This window comes from Rhododendron vialii, chromosome 9a, assembly GCF_030253575.1.
Source record: "Rhododendron vialii isolate Sample 1 chromosome 9a, ASM3025357v1".
Classification (NCBI taxonomy): Eukaryota; Viridiplantae; Streptophyta; class Magnoliopsida; order Ericales; family Ericaceae; genus Rhododendron; species Rhododendron vialii.
The window spans coordinates 33,788,298-33,809,353 of record NC_080565.1 but is presented as its reverse complement, the minus strand read 5'-3'; the positions used below and the strand labels follow the sequence as shown (position 1 = coordinate 33,809,353).

The window sequence follows — 21,056 nt, the reverse complement described above, 5'->3', positions numbered from 1 at the left end:
CATGTGATGATTTTTGAATTCTACATTTTCAATTCATTTTTCAGAATAGTACAAAACTTGACAATCTGATAAGTCATACTAGTTGATTTGAGCTTTTCTAGAAAAGCTTTGACTATCAAAAATTTGACAAAAACCATTACAGGTCACTTGACTGATAAAAGTAGGGGGCGACTATTCGTAACCCTGTATTTTCTTCCTTAGCCTTTAAAAATTTTCAATTATACTCGACAGTTAGTTATCGAAATTAAGATACATTTTCAACATACAATTACCGAAATATAATATTTTTTTCAACAGCTATTTACCGAAAATGTATGTTTTGGCAGTTGTTTACTGAATGTTGAACATATTTTCGATATGTAGTTACCGAAATATAATCTTGTTTTCAAAAGCTATTTACCGAAATGTTATGTATGATTTTCAACAACTATTTACCGAAATGTAGTGGGCTAAGGGAGAAAATACGGGACTGCGAATAGTCGCCCCCTAAAGTAGTCTCTGGAGCCGAGAGCCAAACAAAAACGTACACAATTCAAAAAAAAAAAAATTCGATATCAAGATATGCGAACAGAGCTGGCTCATAACTTTTTTTTAATAGCGAAAAACAAACAAGCCATGGTCTATCTTGTTTTGTTCGTTTTGGATTTTGACGGAAGTTTTTTAGAGTAATAAATGGAAAGAGAGAGAGAGAGAAAAATTTTATTGAAGACCAAAAACAAGGCATGGTCAATCTTGAGACCTTAAAATGAACAAGGCGTCACCCAATTTATAACAGACGGCCGATCGATTGATCAATGAGTATTAGTCATTCGTGACATGCGGTCCGTATTTTATTTTATTTTGCTCGGCGACATACGGTCTGTATTGAGTAATAGTCATCCATGACATCGAATGCATATGATATTAGTCGTGTTAGTCATCCATGACATCAATCACATATGTCTTCCCAAGAATGTTACTGTATTTTCATTACAAAGTTTCATGGCTTCAAATTGCGATGAATGAACCCCTCAGGATTCGTTGGGAGTCAGTCGATCGCTTGAGTTCCTTTCTCTCGGGGTCTCAAAAACTCTCTCTGTAAACAGTTTCCAATAAGTTTCTCTTCACTCGTTACTTTAATCTTTTTATCCATCTATCCGCACTCGTTACCCCAAAATTCTACCTCAAAACCTATACCAAACAACCCCGTCAGAGGCCGAGGGGGTGGGGGGGATGGATTCAAAACAGAGCAACGCCACCAAAGTCCTAATGCTACCATGGTTAGCCCAAGGCCACATGACTCCCTTCCTAGAGCTAGCCAAGAAACTCTCTACCAAGAACTTCCACATCTACCTATGCTCCACACCCATCATTCTCACTTCTATCCAGAACAGAATCACCGAAACCCAATCCCTCTCCATAGAACTAGTACCACTCCACCTCCGGCCGACTTCGCCGGAGCTCCCTCCCCACCACCACACCACCAACGGCCTCCCGCCGCACCTCCTCCCGACCTTGATGAACGCCTTTGACTCAGCAAGCCCTGACTTCTCCAAACTCGTGCAAACACTCCGGCCAGATTTGGTCATTTATGACTTTTTGCAGCCGTGGGCCCCGACGATTGCCTCGGAGTACAACATTCCGGCGGTGGAGTTCGTCACCACCGGAGCAGCGGTGGTTTCTTTCTTCTCCTTCCTCGCATTCAAGAAACCCGACGTTGAACTCCCATTCCCGGAACTTCAGCCGTTGTTAGGGTGGGTTATCCATTTGTCTTAACTGCATAATTTACTATACTTTTTAACCCAAAGAGTTCATTAAATTCTCGTGGAGCACAATCACATGGTCCTCCAGGCTCATCCGCCAGGACCGCCACCATATATTTATGTGAGAATCATGACTAAAAATCAGGTAATATTTCATTCTTTCTGTGAAATATCTTGTCTAGTCTTAGACATAATTTTAAATTTCGGGTAATATTTCTTTACCCCGTAAAATATATTTTCATGTATCTTTTTGACGGTATCTAATCTGTGGGCAAATTAAAAAGAACTATATTTGTAAAACCATATGTCAGCAAAAGACACTCCAAGATATCTATTTTTTGGCTAGCTCTCTTTTTTTCTTCAAGTTTGAAGAGTAAGGAATGAGTTTTCAAATCTCCACCTCATATAATCTAGTGCTTACGATAGCGATTCAATTTGTTTTTTTTTTCTCCACAATGTGGGCCTCTTATTTTTTGAACGGCGCAATGTGGGTCCTCTTAAAGCCAAAATAATAATAATAATAATAACAATAACAATAATAAGTTCAAAGTTTGAATAGTCTCATGAAGTTTCCAACATGTGTCATCAAAGTACAGTACATATAAGTTCACTACACGTAGACAACTGAATAAAACGAGATATTTATCAGATTTATTTTTTTTATCGATAAAAGTAATATTTTATTAAAAAAAAAAACTTAACAATGGATATATCAAATTGGGGGCAGGAGGGAAATTCAATAAAATGTTAGATGAAAATAAAAATATCAGTTGGGACAAAATCTAAAACACCTAAAGGGCAAGGCTCTAACACCTAAATGGGCCAAGACCAGCCCAAACACCTAAACTTTACCCTAAACCTGTTCAATTTCATTCACGCCACCACCAATACCGCCGCGCGCCACATCAACCGTGCCACCACCAGGCACCACTAACCGGCTGCCCTCATCGTCATGAATCCGGAGAGTTGCCAGACCCCAATAATGATCGCCGAGAAACCGCCATTTCGCAGTCCTCACAAACAACCTGGGAAACCGGCCTTAGGACAATCCTTGTCATGCCGCTAATTAGCAATCTCGCATTTTATTTTTCATATCGATTTACATGATTCAGCTGTCATCTTTTAATTCTCTTTTTGTTCATGGGTCGATTTCACGGTATGAGTTTCATTATGTATTTCCATTGACGAATTCGTTTCTAAATTCTGTAGGAGCTTTCGAAACGCACTGCCAAGCAGGCCTGTAGATGATGGAGGAGGTGGCAAGCAGACACCTATGCTAGAATGCATGAAAAAATCAAGTAAAATGATTTTGTTCAATACTTTCAGAGAACTTGAGGGTAAATACCTTGATTATTTACCTATTTCAATTGAGAAAAAGATAGTTCCGATTGGTCCGTTAGTTCACGAAACTGATCATGAAGAGAACAAGGATTCGGCGATAATGCAATGGCTTGGCACAAAAGATGAGCTCTCGACCGTGTTTGTGTCCTTTGGAAGTGAGAGTTTTCTGTCGGAGGAGGAGAGGGAAGAAATAGCTAATGGGTTGGATCTTAGTGGCGTTAATTTCATATGGGTTGTTAGGTTTCCAGTAGGAGAGAGAACTGAGGTTGAAGAGGCACTGCCTGTGGGATTTCTTGAAAGGTATGATTATAGCTATATATACCAATAAAATTGTTGGACATATCCAGCATTGCATTTCATATGTGATAAATCACTGTCACATCTCATTTTATATGTTTCATTTTTGTACAAAGTTGATCAATTTTAGAACGGAAAAAAATGAACAATTTAAAATACACATAAAATATTTGAAAAAAAACTCGTACAGATACATCAATATGTAGCACATATTCATTCTACAGTTGGTCACCGTCACATCAAGTTTGATCTGGACAGCTCATTTATTTTCCAAGCAATTTTTTTTGCAATTTATATCTTTATGTTCTTAATTTAAAAATTACTCCTGCCGTCCTCTTTTAAGAGTCCTCCACGGAAAGAAAAAATTGGTGCCAAACAAATTGAAAAAATTATGCACGGAAATATATTATATTGTATTCTTTTGATGCAAAAAATTACACGTCTTTTCTTAAGGGAGGCTTGAAAAAAGGACCGAGAGTTTTTTTTGTAATTTCTTTCCTCGGTCTTTGAGAAAATTTCCTTTGATGACAGGATAGGACAGAGAGGATTGGTTGTGAACGGTTGGGCCCCGCAGGCCCAAATTCTAGCCCATTCAAGTACATGTGGGTTCGTGAGCCATTGCGGCTGGAATTCTATATTAGAGAGCTTGAAATTCGGGGTTCCGATCATAGCGATGCCCATGAAACACGACCAGCCCGTCAGTGGTAAAGTGGTGGAGGATGTTGGGATTGGTGTGGAAGTCAAGAGAGATGAGAACAGGAAGCTCAACAGAGAAAACATAGCACAAGTTATAAGGAAAGTGGTGAAGGATGAGAGTGGTGTGCAGGTAAGAACTAAAGCAAGAGAACTTAGGGAGATCATAAGAATGAAAGGGGAAAAAGCCGTAGATGGAGTGGTGCAAGAGTTCGTGCAACTTTGCAATCAGGGCAAAACGATTTGAAGAAATTTGAAATTTCAGTCCTGATCAAAACGGACTTACGTGTTTTGTTTGACCATTGTGTTTTAAATTGGGTTCTTCCGGTGATTCATTCATAGCGTTCGATGATTTTTATTTTATTTTTTGTCGGATACTAATGGGCGTCCGATGTTTCTCCATAAACAAACCTCAAACCTCTAATTTAAAGACAATTAGTGTACAATTTGTCATCTTTGACGTTGTGATGATGGCAGTGCTCACCACATAATAAATACCTTTACAGTTTCCACATAACAAAAAAAAGTAGAAAAAGAAAAGAAAAAGAAATTCAAAGAGAAATTAAACTGAGAACAAATTTTCAGATTGCTGGATCAATAATCTTGCTGAGCTCCTCCAGCTTCTTCATTCTTAATTTTTCACTTTCATTCACCAGCTGGTTTCGTTATCACAACAGAGAATCATAATATAAGAAACTCAACCAAAGAAACAAAAAAAAAAAAAATTGCAAATATAATGAAGAACAAATACATCGATCGCGGCGTTCAAAATTTTTTCCCTCCGTTTTGTATAACTGCATAGTTTGATGCTTGTGATTGGTTTTTGTTTGGAAGAAATCGTACATGTATGGTTGGAATAGCGGGTGACAACAATAAATGATGCAATGGACGGAATTCTATATATGATCATTTGATATATAACTAATTGTAAGTATTAGAAACATGAATCGCGAGGCAAGCGTTAAATTAGAGCATCGGTAACATATAAAATGGTGATATATGGCATTCTAATTAATAAATACTCCTGTGTGCACTAGCGCGGACGAAATTTTTGACCAAGTAGGGGCGAAACTCAAAACTCTTTAGATTTTGAAGGGATTATGGCAGAAAAACCAATTTGAAGGAGCCAACTTAAAATTATCAAGATTTTGAAGGGGTCAAAATAGTATATTTTACTAGAGTATGGGGTGTTGTGGTCCCACCCGCACCTAATTGTGTGGTTGCAAAGAGGGGCAAAAAAAGGTGCGTCAAATGAAATGCCCAAATGAAGTTGTATCAAGATAGAATTAATTATGTTTTCATTTGTTCACAAACTTAGTGTCTAGCCCCACAAAAATGCGTGGTGGATGAAAGTACCCATTAACTGTTCAATGTGGCCCGTTCGCACCTAATTGTGTGGTTGCAAAGAGAGAATGGGTAGAAAAGAAGCCTCAAAATGAAATAGTACCTAAATGAAGGAGTACCAAAATAGAATATGCTTTCATTTTTCCTAAAGAGTAAAGGTAAAGACTCACCTCCACTAATGTGGATGTTAGTTGAGCTTTCTCACTGCTCTTTTCATTGAAGGCCTCCAGTGCTTCTCTGTATTCTTTCTCCTGTTGTCAATTGGAAACCCAACTCAATACAGTACTAAAACACAATAGTAGCTATTTTTGACACTTGATTATACATTTATGCACTTTGCTAGTTAGGGGTGAGCAAAATAACCGTCAAATCGTGAATCCAGTCTAAATCGATCCAAACCGACTAGTTTGGTTTGGTTTTTTAGTGATGTGGTTTGGTTCTGGTTTTAAAAATGTAGAAACCGTGTTAAATGGCTTGATCTGTGGATTTACGTTAACGGTTTTGGTTTCAAACCGATCCGAACCGTATAACACACACATATACTATAATATGTTTAGATACATTAAGTACAATTATTTTTCTAATCTAATTCTCTATTCCACCACCCTATTATTTTACTTCCAAATTGATTCCCTAAACTTCTATATTCGATAACCTATTCCTACAATTTCAATACACCAAACATAGGTTCGACTAAGTCAATTGATTTCTCACTCTTTTCGCTCGGTTACGAATTTTCTAATCTAATACTCTATTCCATGACTCTACTCCTTCGCTAATTTCTTGTATTCTACTCTTATTTAGTTATTTAGTTTGTTGATTTTAGTGAGTTTTGGTGATTTTTATACAACATGCTAGTTTAATATAAGTTTTGGTATTCAATTTTAAGTACTTCAAATAGTTTATGGGGATGATATATTAATTTCGAGCGAACCGTGGTTCAAAACTGAAACCGAACCGCCTTTTAATGGTTTGAATTGGTTTGGTTATATGAATTTTATGGGTTAATTTGGTTCTCCGAATTCTTAATCCATACGTAGTAATTTGGTTCTTGGTTTATTATAAAACCGGACCAATCCGGTCCATGCTCACCCCTACTTTTGTATATGTTTCTCTGAGATTGAAACATCTTAACTTTCTCACCCCTACTTTTGTTTATATGCTAGCTTATCTGCTTGAGATGGTTTTCGGTTTCGGTTTCGGTTTCTGTTTTTGTTTCTAAGGAAGACAGACATATATAAAACTTCTTTTGAACAGCTTGCCAATACTTTTCCAGATATAATTTTCTGAGACAACCCTTCTGTCACTGAGCACTAAAAGATACTTTTCACTAGAATGCTATGAAAAGGTTTTCATTGTTTTTTTTCCCAAATGTATTGAAAATGAAAAGGAAAAACTAAAATGTAGACAACATAGACAATACCAAACAGAACAGGAGCAGCAAATGTTACCTTCTTTTGGCAGCTTTGGCCAAGTGATTTTAGATCTCGGTTAACCACATCGATCCTCTTACGAATAATCGCAACTTCTTTCTTCATTGGATCCACCAAAACCTCGAGCTCCTAACGAGATTCAGCAAAAAGGCCGGTGACAAACTTTAAGAAAGATTCAAGATCATTTATGAGATCACAAATCCTTTCGGACTTATAGAGGTACTAGTTTTTTAAACTTACTTCCCAAACATGTGACAAGCGCTTGGACTCTTCCTCAGCGCGGCCCAACTGCATTTGAACCTTCTCCCTGATCTCCATCTTCTTCCTCTCGATCTCTTCTTCTCGCGCTTGAAACAAAGACATTGAAAATGCTGGAAATAGCTCTTCCTCATTGTCAGTCGACAGCGTCTCATTCTCGCCGTTATTATTTCCCGAGGTCTTCATTGCCAGTGCTTAAATTTTTTTTCCACTGTCACTGCTGATCTATTTGCTAGCAATAGGCGCATGCACCCCTACTTATTCTCTTGTGTTTGTCTCCTACATGCCTTGCCTTTTGCTTTTGCTTTAAATCTCTCTCTCCTTCTGGACAAGTTGCTTCCCTTTGAAAACATCTTACAAAAAAAACAAGAGGAAAATCCTCCCAATAATATACACGTAGTATTACCACAAGAATCCAGACTACTTTTTGTCAATGCTATTCGCCTATTCAGGTTGCTCAGAATTTCTGAAATCCACCATTTGAGATCCGACGGCTGAGATTAGAAGTCCGCATGGATCCCTCACTAGAAGCTTGGCGTATACATGGGCTCCAAAGTCCTGAATCGAACTCGAAAGATTTGATGTTTATGTTAGTTTTTTTTTTTTTTTTTTGGGATCATTAAAACGGTGGGAGGGGACAACCAACATAGCAACCCCCTTGGGCGTGACCATAGGGGCTTCCTACCCGTTGTGGAATGTCCGGTTCGATTATAGCTATTGTTCGTGAGGACATAGTTGATTGTGTAAGTAATCTATAGAAAAAAACAAATACATTGCTTGAAGCATGAGCAAGTTTCTCAGATAATGTTCGGTCTGTTTTTAGTTTTACTCTTTGTTTGTTTGTTTGATTGCTTGTCGATGTGGGTTCACTTGTTTTTCCACACAATATTTGAGGGTTAGGGCAAACAGAGGAATCCAACCCATTAAAAGACAGGTCAATTCATCACTATAATCTTGATGGTTCTTTTCAAGAAGACTGGTTATGAATAAAACTCTTCTTCCCCTGCAGATAAAAAGGAAGTACGGTCATTCCGGAGATTTTGTAATGCTTGGCTTCATTGTGGACAAATTTGATTTCAGTGAGGCTCGGTTTGGATGATAGGAATCGTGAGGCAGAAGAAGTGTGGTTCCGGGTGTCTACGATTACCACATTTGGATCAGATTGTAATAGCGTATTCGTTCTTGATAACCTGCTTAAGTTAGAATCAGTTTTCCAAACTGAATAGAAGAGTAAATCCTTTACCTAAATTTAACTTCCTCTGGGAAAATGTAGCTTCCATGAATCATGCAAACACAAGAGTCACCGAAAATAGGTAATGAGTTCAGAAGACAAGAAGACAAAAATACACAAAATTAAGTGCCAGTTTTGTCCCTCCCGGAAACACACATTGCATCTATTTCTGTGCTAAATACATTTCGGAGATCCATGAACATTTTCATAGCGTTTTCGGAAAAAAAATGTGAGCTGTTTTGCGATTTCTTGAAAACATTTTCGCTCACAGTACGCAAAACAAGTTTTCCACAACCGTGAAACAGAAAAGGAACACACATTGTATCTATTTCTGTGCTAAATACATTTCGGAGAACCATGAACATTTTCATAGTGTTTTCTGAAAAAAAAAAGTGAGCTGTTTTGCGATTTCTTGAAAACATTTCACTCGAAGTTTGCAAAACAAATTTTCCACAACAGTGAAACAGAAAAGGAAAACTATACCAAAAGGGTTGTATTATCGCCTTTGGAAGTTAAGGAACTTGATGCCGTAGGCAAAGACAAAGAAGAAGAGGAGAACCCAACCAACATGAGCAACAGCAACAGCACCAAGGAAGTCATATTTATAGCCTAAGAACTGCTCAAGGAAAACCTTCACCGGTATGGCATCTTCTCCTGGTATTTCAACCAGATCCATCTTGTCGCCCACTTGAGACGTCACAAGACCATAGATGGTCCATGCCACTGGAGAAGCCCAGTAGTACCACCTCCACCATATTGGAATTTGCTGCAAATGTACAGTCGTCGGGCAGAAAGTTAAGATGTTTCAATCTCAGAGAAACATATACAAAAGTACTTCAATTCCAAGAATACTGCCTTGAAAATACACAAAGAATTGGAATTTGGAACCATTCTTTTCCATTATCATTAGCTTTTCTTTGTCTTTTTTTCCATATTGCTTTTGCTAAATCAATGAACAAGTCAATATTACAATGCTCATTGTTTGTCAATTTATTTTCCCACAAAACAAAGAGAACTAATTTGGCATAACTGTTTTTAGGGAAATGTTTCCAGTAAACATCAACAATTGAAGTATTCAATTTCCGGAAAATACTTTTGCATAAGAATGATACCGTATGGAAACGTTGAGTATTTTGGAGCTTTTTACTTGTTTATGATTCGGAAAGAATAGAATCTAAAGATGATGAAACAAGAAAAACAATACCAAACAGGAAGTTTTCTTGTACTTACCGTCCTGGGAATCATAAAGCCTGAGAAGAGGTTCCAGAAACTGAGGAAGAAAGACATGCAAATTGCAGCAACTTGGTAACCTGGGGTGAGTGCTACAAGCATCATCCCATACAACGTGAAGTAGACAAAGCACATTAACACATAGTAGTAGAACCACAAGAACTTATCAACTCTCCAGTGGAATCCAATCATGGAGTAAAGGATAAGACTATAGACGAAGGTTTGGATTGCAACATAAATGGTCTCTATTGCCACCTGCAAAGCACAAGAACTAGATATTAGGCACAGTTTTCTTTTTGCTTCATAATGTTTCTTTGGTTTGGGAAACGAGCACAATGTAGAGATCGAAAACACTCGTCCTTTTCATTTCAGTTCCATTTTTGGAGGGCGAACAGTTTCTGGGAGTTTGAAAACATCTTTCGGGTCTTTTACGAATAGTGCTTTCTTTCAGAGAATTTTCTCGAAAACAGGCTTCGGAAACCCTTCACAGTACATGTTTTATATGTGTCCCGGATAATGAGAACAGAAGACAGAAAACAAAAGAGATGACCCAAAATAAAACAAGCCGCCACTATCCTTGGTAAACCAAAAGAGCTACCGAGTCCCCCTGACCGAGCTAAATGATACAAAAACGTTCTTTTTCCTCAACTATCACCTGAGCAAATGCATAAGGCAATGCTGAGTACATCCCAGCTGCTCTCTCACGATAGAAGACCGTTCTTTCTATAGCCACAACAGACTGCACTCCTGAAGTGTTGGTTCCTCCAAGAAACATGACAGCAACATACATAGCTCCCAGTAGATTTATCAGATCTTGTTCTTTGTGCCTGTTGGAAACATCATCTTGTTGTAAGACAGTAATGGCACTGTATATTTTGATCATGGATTCCGTGAAGGAAAAGCTGAAGAATCCACATTTGTTTCCTTATCTTCCTATAGTTTTGTTTTTCCTCTGTAAATCCCTTCACAAATCCAGAATCGAGACATAAGCTTAATGTGCGTTCAAAACTATAGGATTTGACTTACGTTTGTTCACCCTTTTTCCAGAAAATGACTCCAAATAAAATTCCAATAATGGTTGTCATGATAAGACGGGTGGCATTGTACTGGGAATTCCTCCAGTAGGACCAATACTGTTTCCAGAAGCAAGCTTTGCATTGAGTAATAAATGTTTGCGAGTACTTGGTGGGAAAATACAGGTCCTTGGACCCTGGTGGTGGGGTGCTCAGATCTTTGATGAGTTCTTCATTCCTCCTGAGAGGGAGAGAGAGTTGTTATATATTGGAAGACTAAGGTCGAGAATAGTTGAGTGCTAGTATTTCTATTGGAAGTACAAAGAAATCAACCACAGAAAGTAAATGGAATGCTCGCATGGGTGTGGCGCCCAGAGTGTTTGGCATGTTTTTCCATGGATAGATTCTGGTTGTTGCGTTCTCCATACCTGTATAAATCAGAGTTGGCAAAGATTTCCCCAAAATCCACATCAAGTTGTGCCTCAACTGCAGAAGAGGTGATCTCTAGCATCCATGTAGCAGGATTGCTACCCTCTTTGATTTTAGGTACCCCCGCGATAGACTGCAGTAACTCACATATCAATCTACATATGTCTCCATGTATTTGAGTTTGATTGTCTATACAGTCACATAATGAGAGATGATACTTACTTCAAAATATTCTACCAGGTGGTGAGAATTTTGGCCAAGAGGTCCAGCATATATGACCCTCCCCCCTCTCTTCATCAACAAGAGCTGCCAAAATAATACAACAAAGTTGAGAAGTGTAGTGAGTGCATCACAATCAAGTTGACCAGATAACTTTGTAGCGCCATGATTGGATACCCATGTATTCAATCATAAGGAAAATTAAGCATAAGGAAAATGTGTCCCAATCATGTGGCTATAAATGACAGATTAATCTGATTTTTTGTTCATATAACATGTTCAGTGAACCTACAGAATGAATGGCTTGGATAATGATGATCAGCAAACGATGACCACACCCAGGGGCTCTTTAACTAATATATGCACAATTATATCCATCTTATATGAGTTTCGATTCCAGAATAAATGTACAGTTCACAACAAAGCATTTAGGTGGTTCATTCGCTGGATTAGTCAGTCCATAGACTTATTCTCGTTGAAACTGAGAAATACCTCATCAAAAGCTTCAAAAATGTCTATGCTCGGCTGATGGATTGTACAAACCACAGTTCGGCCAGTATTCACTGTGTTTCTCACAGTTCGCATCACAATTGCTGCAGCTCTAGCGTCAAGCCCTGATGTTGGCTCATCCATGAAGATGATTGATGGATTAGCAACCAATTCTACGGCTATGGTGAGCCTCTTTCTTTGTTCGGTTGAGAGACCATCTACTCCCGGAAGACCAACTATAGCATCCCTTAGTGGGCTCAACTCAACCAACTCCATTACTTCTTCAACAAACATCTAAACCACAAAATTAGTAAAACCCAATTAGCATTTTGCCATAAGGTGAACTAAGTTACTAGGCGTGACAATGCTGAGATCATGAGCCATAAGTGTAGAGAATATATATTGTATTACAAACGCAAAACTAATACTATAAATTCCATAGATTATCACCTTTTCTTGCTTTACAGAAGCCCTAGCATAGTAAGATAATGTTTCCATAATCGATTTGTAGACAGATCTTTAGAGAGAAAAGAGCATCAATGATAAAGATCTCCAGGGAAACTGCTAAAAAAAGATACGGATAAGAAGAATTCCTTTGCTGTCCTTTTGATTTTTCTTTTCCTTGGTAAGTCTGTCCAAACATCCATAATTCCAACACATTCTAAGGCTGTATTTGGATCAAGGATATGGGTAGGAAATGGAAAATTTGAAGGATTTAAGAATCTAAAAAAAAAATAGAAAGGGGAAAAGGATAAGGTATCCTAACACAATCTACAGAAAGAAGAGAGAGAGAGAGAGAGAGAGAGAGAGAGAGAGAGAGAGAGAGAGAGAGAGAGAGAGAAATTGATAAGGCATCCACTTCCTGGCTGACACAATATTGCTAAGGGACATGGTCAAGAAGAGCAGAATGACTGGATTATGATATGAAAGACCAAGAAGGAAAAGGTGACGAAAAAGCAAGTACCTTTCGTGTTTCCTTATTGACGTCCGGAGCCAGGCGCAACCAGGCAGAGTACACAATGGACTCATGTACAGTGACATGTGGAGAATGGATATCATTCTGTTCACAATAACCGCTAATACGAGCAAAAGCTGCTTGATTCTTCGGAAAGCCAGAAATGCTGATACATCCTTCGATATAGCCACCTGTCTTTCTTCCTGCTAGCACATCCATCAAGGTGGTCTTTCCAGCACCAGTCACACCAACCAATGCAGTTAGAACACCTGGCCTAAAAGCACCACTGACGTCTTGTAGCAGTTGGAGACGAGCCTCCTCTATGCCACGGCTTTTCATTTCCTAATGAATAAAACCGCAATTTGTACAAGTGAGAATCTCCTTTAAAATGGTCTAAGAAACTGATTCAGAAACAAAACATAGGTCTCTGTAAACCCCAGCAGCCTTGGTTCAATGCAGTGAACTAGATTGTTGGAAAACTTAGTGGGAAACCCTTTCTTTTGTAATGCATTTCATCAACAAAAACCAATATGTAACAGTAGTCAACCTACCCATAACAATCTCTTTGATGAACAATGCTTATCAAATTTGCTGAAATTCTGAGAAACCTCCATTTTTTGTTACGTTATGCTAGAAAAAGAAACCTCAGAATCTAGTCTCTCGGACACTAAAAGAGCTTAGAACAAGTGACTTACAGCAGGCATATCGACATAGTAATTCACATGATCAAATGCAAGTGACAAGGGCTGGAAAGGCAGCACCATTCCTCTTTTTCCAGTTGCAACGTCTTTGACATCTAAGTTGTCATTGTCTGGAGTATTTCTCACTCCCATGTTGATACCTGCAATTGTTCAGGCTATTTTAGCGACAATTAAAGAGGAAAACTGTTACTCTTTTTGTTGTAGCTCAAATGAAGCAATGGCATAGCAGTTCATGATGTGAAATTTTTCCAACCTCAGTGCTCCAAGATTTAGGAATGCGGTCCAAAGAGCCAGATACGTATCCTTTATTTGTTTTGGTAATCATTAGCAGTCATCAACATAATCCAGAATCATGTTCTTAAGTTAAGGGCTGCTAAACAATGATAACCATCATATACGAGAAAACTAGTTGTTAGCAAAATGTTCGTCTAAAAACTGTACGATTCATAAAATGGAGATACCGGGGAGGACCAATATGATATTAATGTCTCTTCTTTGAAATAAATCATTTTGGGAACTTAGATTGACATGTCGATCTGGTGAATCGATCTGGTGAAGTTCTAATTCACACTCCTCGTCCTATAAACGTGTTAGACAATACAGTTCGAGTACAATATGAAGATCAATCAACTGATTAGTTGAGATCGAGGGAGTTGTAATATTTAACCTTCAAAAGATGAGGCTGTAGATGCTGAACTCCTATCAGTGGACGGCTTCTTCCCATTGGAGAGTGGTCGCTTCTTTTTTTTCACTTCATCATCATCATTCATAATAACAGATTTAGAATCTCCCAAAGCTGCATTTTAGTTAAAAAAATGCCAAAACCAAAATAAGATTCCATATCGGAGATAGAGATGAGCTGAAATAGCTGAATAAGATTGCATAGTATCTTACGATTCAAGTAGGCCAGAGCCGCTATAAAGCAGATATTGAAGAGCACAGAAAATCCAAAGAGTGCGATCACACAAACCCAATACATGTAGTCATCCACAAACATCCCCCTGGCTTTAAGAAGAACCTTTCCAACAGTAGGTTCAGGAAACCTAGGGTCGGAATTTGGCTGCCAAAAATATATAAAATAAATTAGCTATCTAAATCTATCAAGTTATAAAGATGATGGCATTTGAGCTAAAACAAAACAGAAGCAAATTGATTAACAATATCATAACTGAGCTTACCGTGCTCCATCTTTTATCCAGAAATTCATTCATGGCTATGGCATTCTGTCCATACATCATGGGAGAAATATAATATCCCCATCTCATCCATGGTTGAATGTCATCTGCATGTGATGATAATAATGGTTGTTACAAGGTATCATAATTATGCTACTATATAACAGACAATTGAATAATTTTTCACCACATTTTGAAACCACGTCAACTAAATCTGTTCACCTAAAAAATGAATATTATGCATAGTAAAAGCTATATAAAAAAAAAAAAAAAAAAAGGGAAAATACCAACCTTTGGCAACAATGAAACCACCAAAGACAAAAACCACCAACAATGCAAAGGTGCCGAGAGTGCTTGCAACAACCTGTGTTCTCCCAAGGGCCGCAATAAAACGGAAGAGAGATAAGGCCATCTGATGTATACCAAAGAATGCTAAAAATTGGAGGAAAAACCTGAAAAATGTAAACTTAGAACTTAGAATAGAGTACGTATATGTATAGAACTATAGATATAAACTATTATTTTAGCAAATATGCCATGACTGCAACATGAAAAACTACTGATTTATGTTCAGGTATTAAACTCCAAGGGAAAAAGGAAAATATTACCTACTAGCAGCAGGAGCAAACCCAATAGTGTAGTATGTGAGAATGATCCATATCCCTGATTCCATCAGAGATAAGGGAATTCGGAGAAGCCAAATTGGTAGTGCAAAAGCCCATGCGGGGAAAAACAGGGAATCTCTCTGTTTAAAGAACACAGGAAGCCTCATACAGGTCAAGTGAAGCTCAGCCATCCCATTAAACATCACGTTAATGAGACTGAAAAACAGTGCACCGTAAAATTTACTCCCATCCATTAGTTGACCGGATTTCATCTCCGTTCTTAAGAAAACAGTGAAGGCGATTATTGACATAATCGTGATCTGGGTAGTCTTGAATATATACACAAACGAGTTGCGTTTCATCAGTAGCCACTCCCGAGTTAAACAAGCCTTGAACAGATCCACTTTGGAAATGCCGTACTTTTTAGTTGCCAGGGCAGCAGGGTGGACCTTATTTCTGTTATAAGGAATTCCAAGCTCATCACATAGACTCTGACCAATGTGGAAAGAGTTAAAACGGCGCGCAAAGTCTGAAACAGAAACATAACGATAAGGCTCATTCCTTTTGAACCAGTACTGCTCTTGGTCTTTCTTAGAAGTTACTTCTTGAAGAAAGTCTGCCACTCCTTTCCTTTCTGGGCATTTGAATCCCACACTTTCGAAGAACTCAAGAACGCTCTCACGTGGACCATGGTAGACAATTTTTCCCTCTGAAAGCAGAATAATTTCGTCAAAAAGAGCATAAGTTTCGGGTGCAGGCTGCAGAAGGGAGATTATCATGGTTACGTCCATTATATGAACCATCTGCCTCATGTATTTGATGATTTGGAAAGTTGTTGAGCTGTCTAGACCAGTTGAGATTTCATCCATGAAAAAGACTTTCGCCGGTCCTACCAACATTTCTCCTGCATTCAGGAAAAATAGAACAATACAAACAACCTAATTTCAATCACATCTGTGAAATTAGTTAGCATGGTCTCATAAAGAGAAATTGAAAATAACAGAAAGTCAGGTATAATCTCAATCATCAATGAGAAGTTTTTCAAATACCAGTGGTGAGGCGCTTCTTCTGTCCACCGGAGATTCCCCTCCTCATCTCATCACCGACCATAATATCAGCACAATTGTCTAATCCAAGAACCTGTCATGGCTCATATAAATAATTAGTCCCACATGAAAATGAATTGATTGCTAATGCTTCGTTTGTTTCGGTGGAAAATGCTTCCTGGAAAACATTTCTCTACTTTCAGTTGTTTGGAGGGACAGAAGAAAAAGTCAACGGAAAATGGGTTCTTTAGTCACAAAGCATTTTCCAATTCTTGGAGTTGAGAAACCCTTCCCAGATCAGCACTAATACCACACCAGCACCACTACCACTACCACTCATCCACCATCACCATCCACCGCTGCTGCCACCACTACCCACAACCGGCCATCCTCACTACCATAGCTCACTAGCACTGTTATTTTCAGAGTTGCAACCAAACACCAGAAATAGTTTTTCTTGAAAAGATTTTCCACTTGTCATAAACTATTTGCCTAAACAAAAGGAGAGCGTAAATGAAGCATTCTATACGGGGAAGAGGAAGAAACTAACCTTTAGGACATAGTCTGTGACCAAACTAGACTGTTGGCCAGCCATGGCAGTGGCTTTCATGAATGCATCGATCTCGGGGTCTGGTTTGATTCCGGATTCCTTTTCTCTTCTTGACAATTCTACAAGCAGTTCATATCTGGTTCCGACTCCCAAACAGCGTCCTGCGAAATCCAGTGTCTCTCTGACTGTCATCTCACCATGGTGAAGATCATGCTGGCTAATATAAGCAGAGGTTCTCTGAGGAATAAAATCGGACATTTCATGACCACAATAAGTGATATTTCCTGTTGCCTGTCAGAAGAAGTAGTAACCACATGAGAAGCTTGCACTAAAAGACTGTTTGGTTGATGTTTTAAGAATCAACTTTGCTCAGTACCTTCTACAAATTTTTATAGAAATGCAGAACACCTTTTGAAAAAGGTTTCAAACATAGAAAAACTCGATTTCATATGCAATTAGAAGTTTGGCATTTTGAAACAGTTCTTTAATTTTCTCAAAAATCAGTTGTCTTCCAAAAAGTTGCTTGCACAATACCTTCTACAAATTGCTCTAGAAATGCAGAACACCTAACGAAAATGTTGCCAACATTGAAAAACTTCTCATTTTCGCTTATTATTAGTATTACGCGAAATTAGATGCTAGGAATTTCAAAAGATTTTTTCACTGTTTCCGAAAATGGGTTGTTTTTCAAAAAGTTGAATACTGTTTTTCAGAATTCGTTCTGAAAACAACGACCAAGGAGAGCATTTTCACAAAAAGACTTCAAAATCCAGTACCCTTAGATCCTTGTCCATCTTTCCAGCAAGTGCCTGCAGCAACGTGGTCTTCCCAGAGCCTGGAGGCCCCAGCAGTAGTGTCATCCTGAGAAAACCCACAAATTAATCTCGGATAAATTCAATAAGTAGTGTCACCTTAGAAAGAGAGAAAATTTACTGATTTAAGTAGACACAAGAAAAGCTTTTGGGTAGTTTATTGAATCAGTTTTGCAGAACACTTTTAGAAAGTGCTTTTTGATATCACTTATACATCCAACTCATTTTAAGTAGCAATGATTTCCAAATGATATGAAAACCAATTTTGATGTTTTACCAAAAATAGATTTCAAAAAGAAAAAGAAAAAGTGGAAACATTTCAGAAAACAATGAACAACATGTTCCTGGACAAAACCCCTATCTATATTCTGAAAACCGCAACCAAAAGGGCAGATGGGCTGCCTGAGATAAAAAGCCTTTTTTCTTTTTTCTTTTTCTTTTTTTTTGGAGAACCCAGACAAAGCTATTTTCAGCAGAAAATGTGCTCGTACAATTCGTGCATACGTTGCAAATTGAGTGTCAAGTCCATATAGGTTTCATATTGGGGGGGGGTAAAACTTCAAGAACATACCTTGATGGCTTGACAATTCCACTCACATCTTGGAGTATCTTGACTACCTTTTTCTTGGATGGAAGAAGCTTTATTAACCCAAGAAACCCCTATTCACAGCAACAACAAAAATAAACACCAAGTCCTTCATCAGTAGAGTTACAGAGTCATAACAAAGCACAGAATATTGAGGACTCCACAAAAAAAACAAATAAAAATAATACTACCAAATTTTAGGTGATCAAGGCCTCCCTCTTTACCCAGAAAAGAAATGAAACCCACTTCCACCATAAACAGTATAATGAGAAAGATTGTGAAAAGAGATAAAAGTCCAAATAAAAAGGATTTACCGAAAAACTTTCAAAGTCTATAGGACAAAAGAAGTAGAAATTAGATTGCAGCAGGAAATTTCCTATATGGGCTCACTGAATGATTACTGAGATTGAACGCAAGAACTCAAGAAAAGCAGAGAAACAGGATCAACACCTCTATTTCATTCAGAGTAGAATTCAGCAGAGTGGGAAGTGCTCTAGTGCCAACATATGCATCTCCTTCTACACACAAATGCTCGAACCGGACTTCAATCTTCGGTATTTCGATTCCAACTCTATGAGGAAAAAACCCAAATCAAAATTCCCATTACACTCTTAGAATTTCAAACAACCTGCACTAAAAAGTTGTAAATTTTACCGGTCAGTCCTTGCCCGGAGCCTCTGAAGAAACCTCTCGTTATCATCTTCCGCGACTTTAAGTATGCTTTCCATCAACATCTTTCTATCCTCCATTCCAAGGTGTGCAACGTCAACTTGTTCATGAACAATCCTTCCATTTTCAAGAACTTGCTTTATGATTCCTTGCCTCAGCCTATCATAAGTGGGAAGCCGTTCTAGTGCAGCCCACCTGAGTTCTTCCTCATCCTCTTCCCTCCTGCTCCTCAGGAAAACATCAGGGGCGCCCCATGCTTCCCGGAGACTGGTGGTGGCCCAACTCCTCCGGCTGCCAGAGCCGACGCTCAGCCGCTGGCTCGTAGACCTCACTGCCAAGTCATCTCCTATCAATGCAGCCGACATTTTCAAACCCTTTTCAAGCCTTTTGCTTCACTTAAGCACTTGAATGCATGCTGTTTCTCCTTGTCAAGTCCTCTGTTTCCGGTTGGATTCTCAGGAGCAAAACAGCGTACAGCGAGAGAACCTTTCTAAATGTGCCCACAAAGTTCCATAAGTAGATATATAAAAATATGTGCATCTCAAACACACATTCACAGCATAGGATAGGACGATAAGTTTAGTTGAAATCACCTCCTCACGTTAAGAAAATTACATTTGAGTGCATTTTTAAGCACGTTAAGGTTTCAAATCAAGCTCGAACAACTTATTACCGGGCTTGATGAGTTGTATTCTTCAACGAAAAAGAAATTTACCCGAACTCGGCTTATGTCACCCTTTTTCATAGGTGACGCAAGGCCAAGTATTTTAAACTATGGAGCGACCGGTGGATTAGCCGGTAGTTAACTTCAGGTTCTGGAAGTAATTAAGTTGCGCGGACATCCAATTATAAAAAACATATAGGTGGCAAAATGTGTGTGTGTGTATATATATATATATATATATAGAGAGAGAGAGAGAGGTGGCAAAATGTGTGTGTGTTTATATATATATATATATATATATATATATAGAGAGAGAGAGAGAGAGAGAGAGAGAGAGAGAGAGATTTGTGATTTTCCATGCGGGCGACAAGATGAAATTTTTTAATTTTCATTTTCCGGTAAGTTAGTTAAAAGGAGTTGCTGCTATTGGGATATTACTCGTAGGAGAGAAGTGAAATTGGGATGCAGGGAGTGGCAGAAGTTGAAATCAGAGATATTTTGGGTCATTGAGTGGGGTTTTTTCCGAAGTTTAAGGGTGTCTGGACCATCTTACATACACTAAACTAATTTCTTTCCGGTCCGTCAAAGGCAAGCCATCCACGAGTAAGGAGTTGGGAATGCCCAGGAAATTACTTTCTTTTGCCATGATCGCAACAATTGAATTATGTGGGGAAGCAAACCCAGCGACCAATCGAATTAACCCCGGGACACTGTATGATTACTCTAGTGACTGTTTACGTCTTGTGTATTTTGGCAATTATGTGGTGAAAGAGACGGTTTGGTTTAAGTCTCTCTCTCTCACACTCTCTCTCTCTCTCTCTCTCAAGGAATTGGTAGAGGCGGCTCCGTTCCAGAACACCTTCTTTAAAGATAAGTCCTTATTTCATATTTCCAAACTCCAAAATAATGTAAATGAAAAATAATTTTTTAAATTTTTTTTTACCGTATTAAAAATCTCAATGAAATCTGTCAAACAAAATTTATATTAATAGAAAAATTATTTACGTAAACATATAATTTTTAAACTTAAAATTATCTTTTTAAAAAATAAATATTTATATCCCTTTCGAGAACAGGGATGGTTTGGTTGAAGTCTCTCTCTCCCTCTCAAGGTATTGGAGCGAGGCATTATGAGGACAACCGATTATATTGGTGTGTGATGGGGCCCTTATTTCTTACTCCCTTTGGATCTATTAACTGACCGAAATTAGAGTTGAAAAGGGCCTGCAATGTATGAGTTGTTTTTTAGTACTCTCTTTCTTTTGTCGGAGAACTCTAGTCCACACCCTTTTTCTCTTCTTTTATAATAAAAAGGTGTGTACCACATTGTCCTTGCAGTGTCCTACCATATTACAATTGTCAGAAAATCTTTTATTAACAGAGGGTTCCGTCTGTTTAAATAGTATTTTGAATGGTTCGAATGTTTGATGAAATTTTTTTGAGAAAGAGTTAAAACTTTTCTTTGAAATAATTTCATTTAAATTCAGACTGTCTAAAGTCAAGATTGCGCGGTTCCGTGAATAAGCCAATCTCAATATTATGCCTTATTAAAGCTCCTCCACCACATATTTATG

At 38.2% G+C, this 21,056-nt stretch overlaps 3 protein-coding genes across 5 annotated transcripts; 1 reads left to right on the top strand and 2 right to left on the bottom strand.

The window, feature by feature from the left end:
* The first annotated feature begins 932 nt into the window (after nt 1-932).
* On the top strand, nt 933-4,465 carry LOC131300650 (UDP-glucosyltransferase 29-like). Its single transcript, XM_058326586.1, has 3 exons — nt 933-1,733; nt 2,952-3,383; nt 3,912-4,465. The coding sequence occupies exons 1-3, from the start codon at nt 1,213-1,215 to the stop codon at nt 4,318-4,320; spliced, it is 1,362 nt and encodes a 453-aa protein (XP_058182569.1). The 5' UTR covers nt 933-1,212; the 3' UTR covers nt 4,321-4,465.
* Nucleotides 4,466-4,467: 2 nt separating this feature from the next.
* Nucleotides 4,468-7,449, bottom strand: LOC131300652 (uncharacterized). The gene is made up of 4 exons (XM_058326588.1): nt 7,091-7,449; nt 6,869-6,979; nt 5,588-5,668; nt 4,468-4,729 (listed from the first exon to the last, which is right to left on the bottom strand). Exons 1-4 carry the CDS (start codon nt 7,292-7,294, stop codon nt 4,655-4,657), a joined length of 471 nt encoding a protein of 156 aa, XP_058182571.1. The 5' UTR covers nt 7,295-7,449; the 3' UTR covers nt 4,468-4,654.
* Nucleotides 7,450-8,327: 878 nt separating this feature from the next.
* LOC131300649 (pleiotropic drug resistance protein 2-like) lies at nt 8,328-19,430 on the bottom strand. 3 transcript variants are annotated; one of them, XR_009191022.1, is made up of 21 exons: nt 18,804-19,430; nt 18,600-18,720; nt 18,135-18,223; nt 17,528-17,612; nt 16,752-17,042; nt 16,205-16,295; nt 15,159-16,059; nt 14,842-15,002; nt 14,554-14,657; nt 14,270-14,435; nt 14,043-14,171; nt 13,370-13,515; nt 12,684-13,016; nt 11,723-12,013; nt 11,234-11,317; nt 11,011-11,144; nt 10,596-10,823; nt 10,225-10,396; nt 9,570-9,824; nt 8,774-9,105; nt 8,328-8,611 (listed from the first exon to the last, which is right to left on the bottom strand). XR_009191022.1 is itself a non-coding variant. In XM_058326585.1 (21 exons), exons 1-20 carry the CDS (start codon nt 19,181-19,183, stop codon nt 8,836-8,838), a joined length of 4,431 nt encoding a protein of 1,476 aa, XP_058182568.1. In that variant the 5' UTR covers nt 19,184-19,430; the 3' UTR covers nt 8,328-8,718; nt 8,823-8,835. The 3 variants fall into 3 exon arrangements, 2 of the variants coding, with proteins under 2 accessions (XP_058182568.1, XP_058182567.1); XM_058326585.1 differs by having other exon boundaries at nt 8,328-8,718; nt 8,823-9,105; XM_058326584.1 differs by having other exon boundaries at nt 8,328-9,105.
* Nucleotides 19,431-21,056: the final 1,626 nt, after the last annotated feature.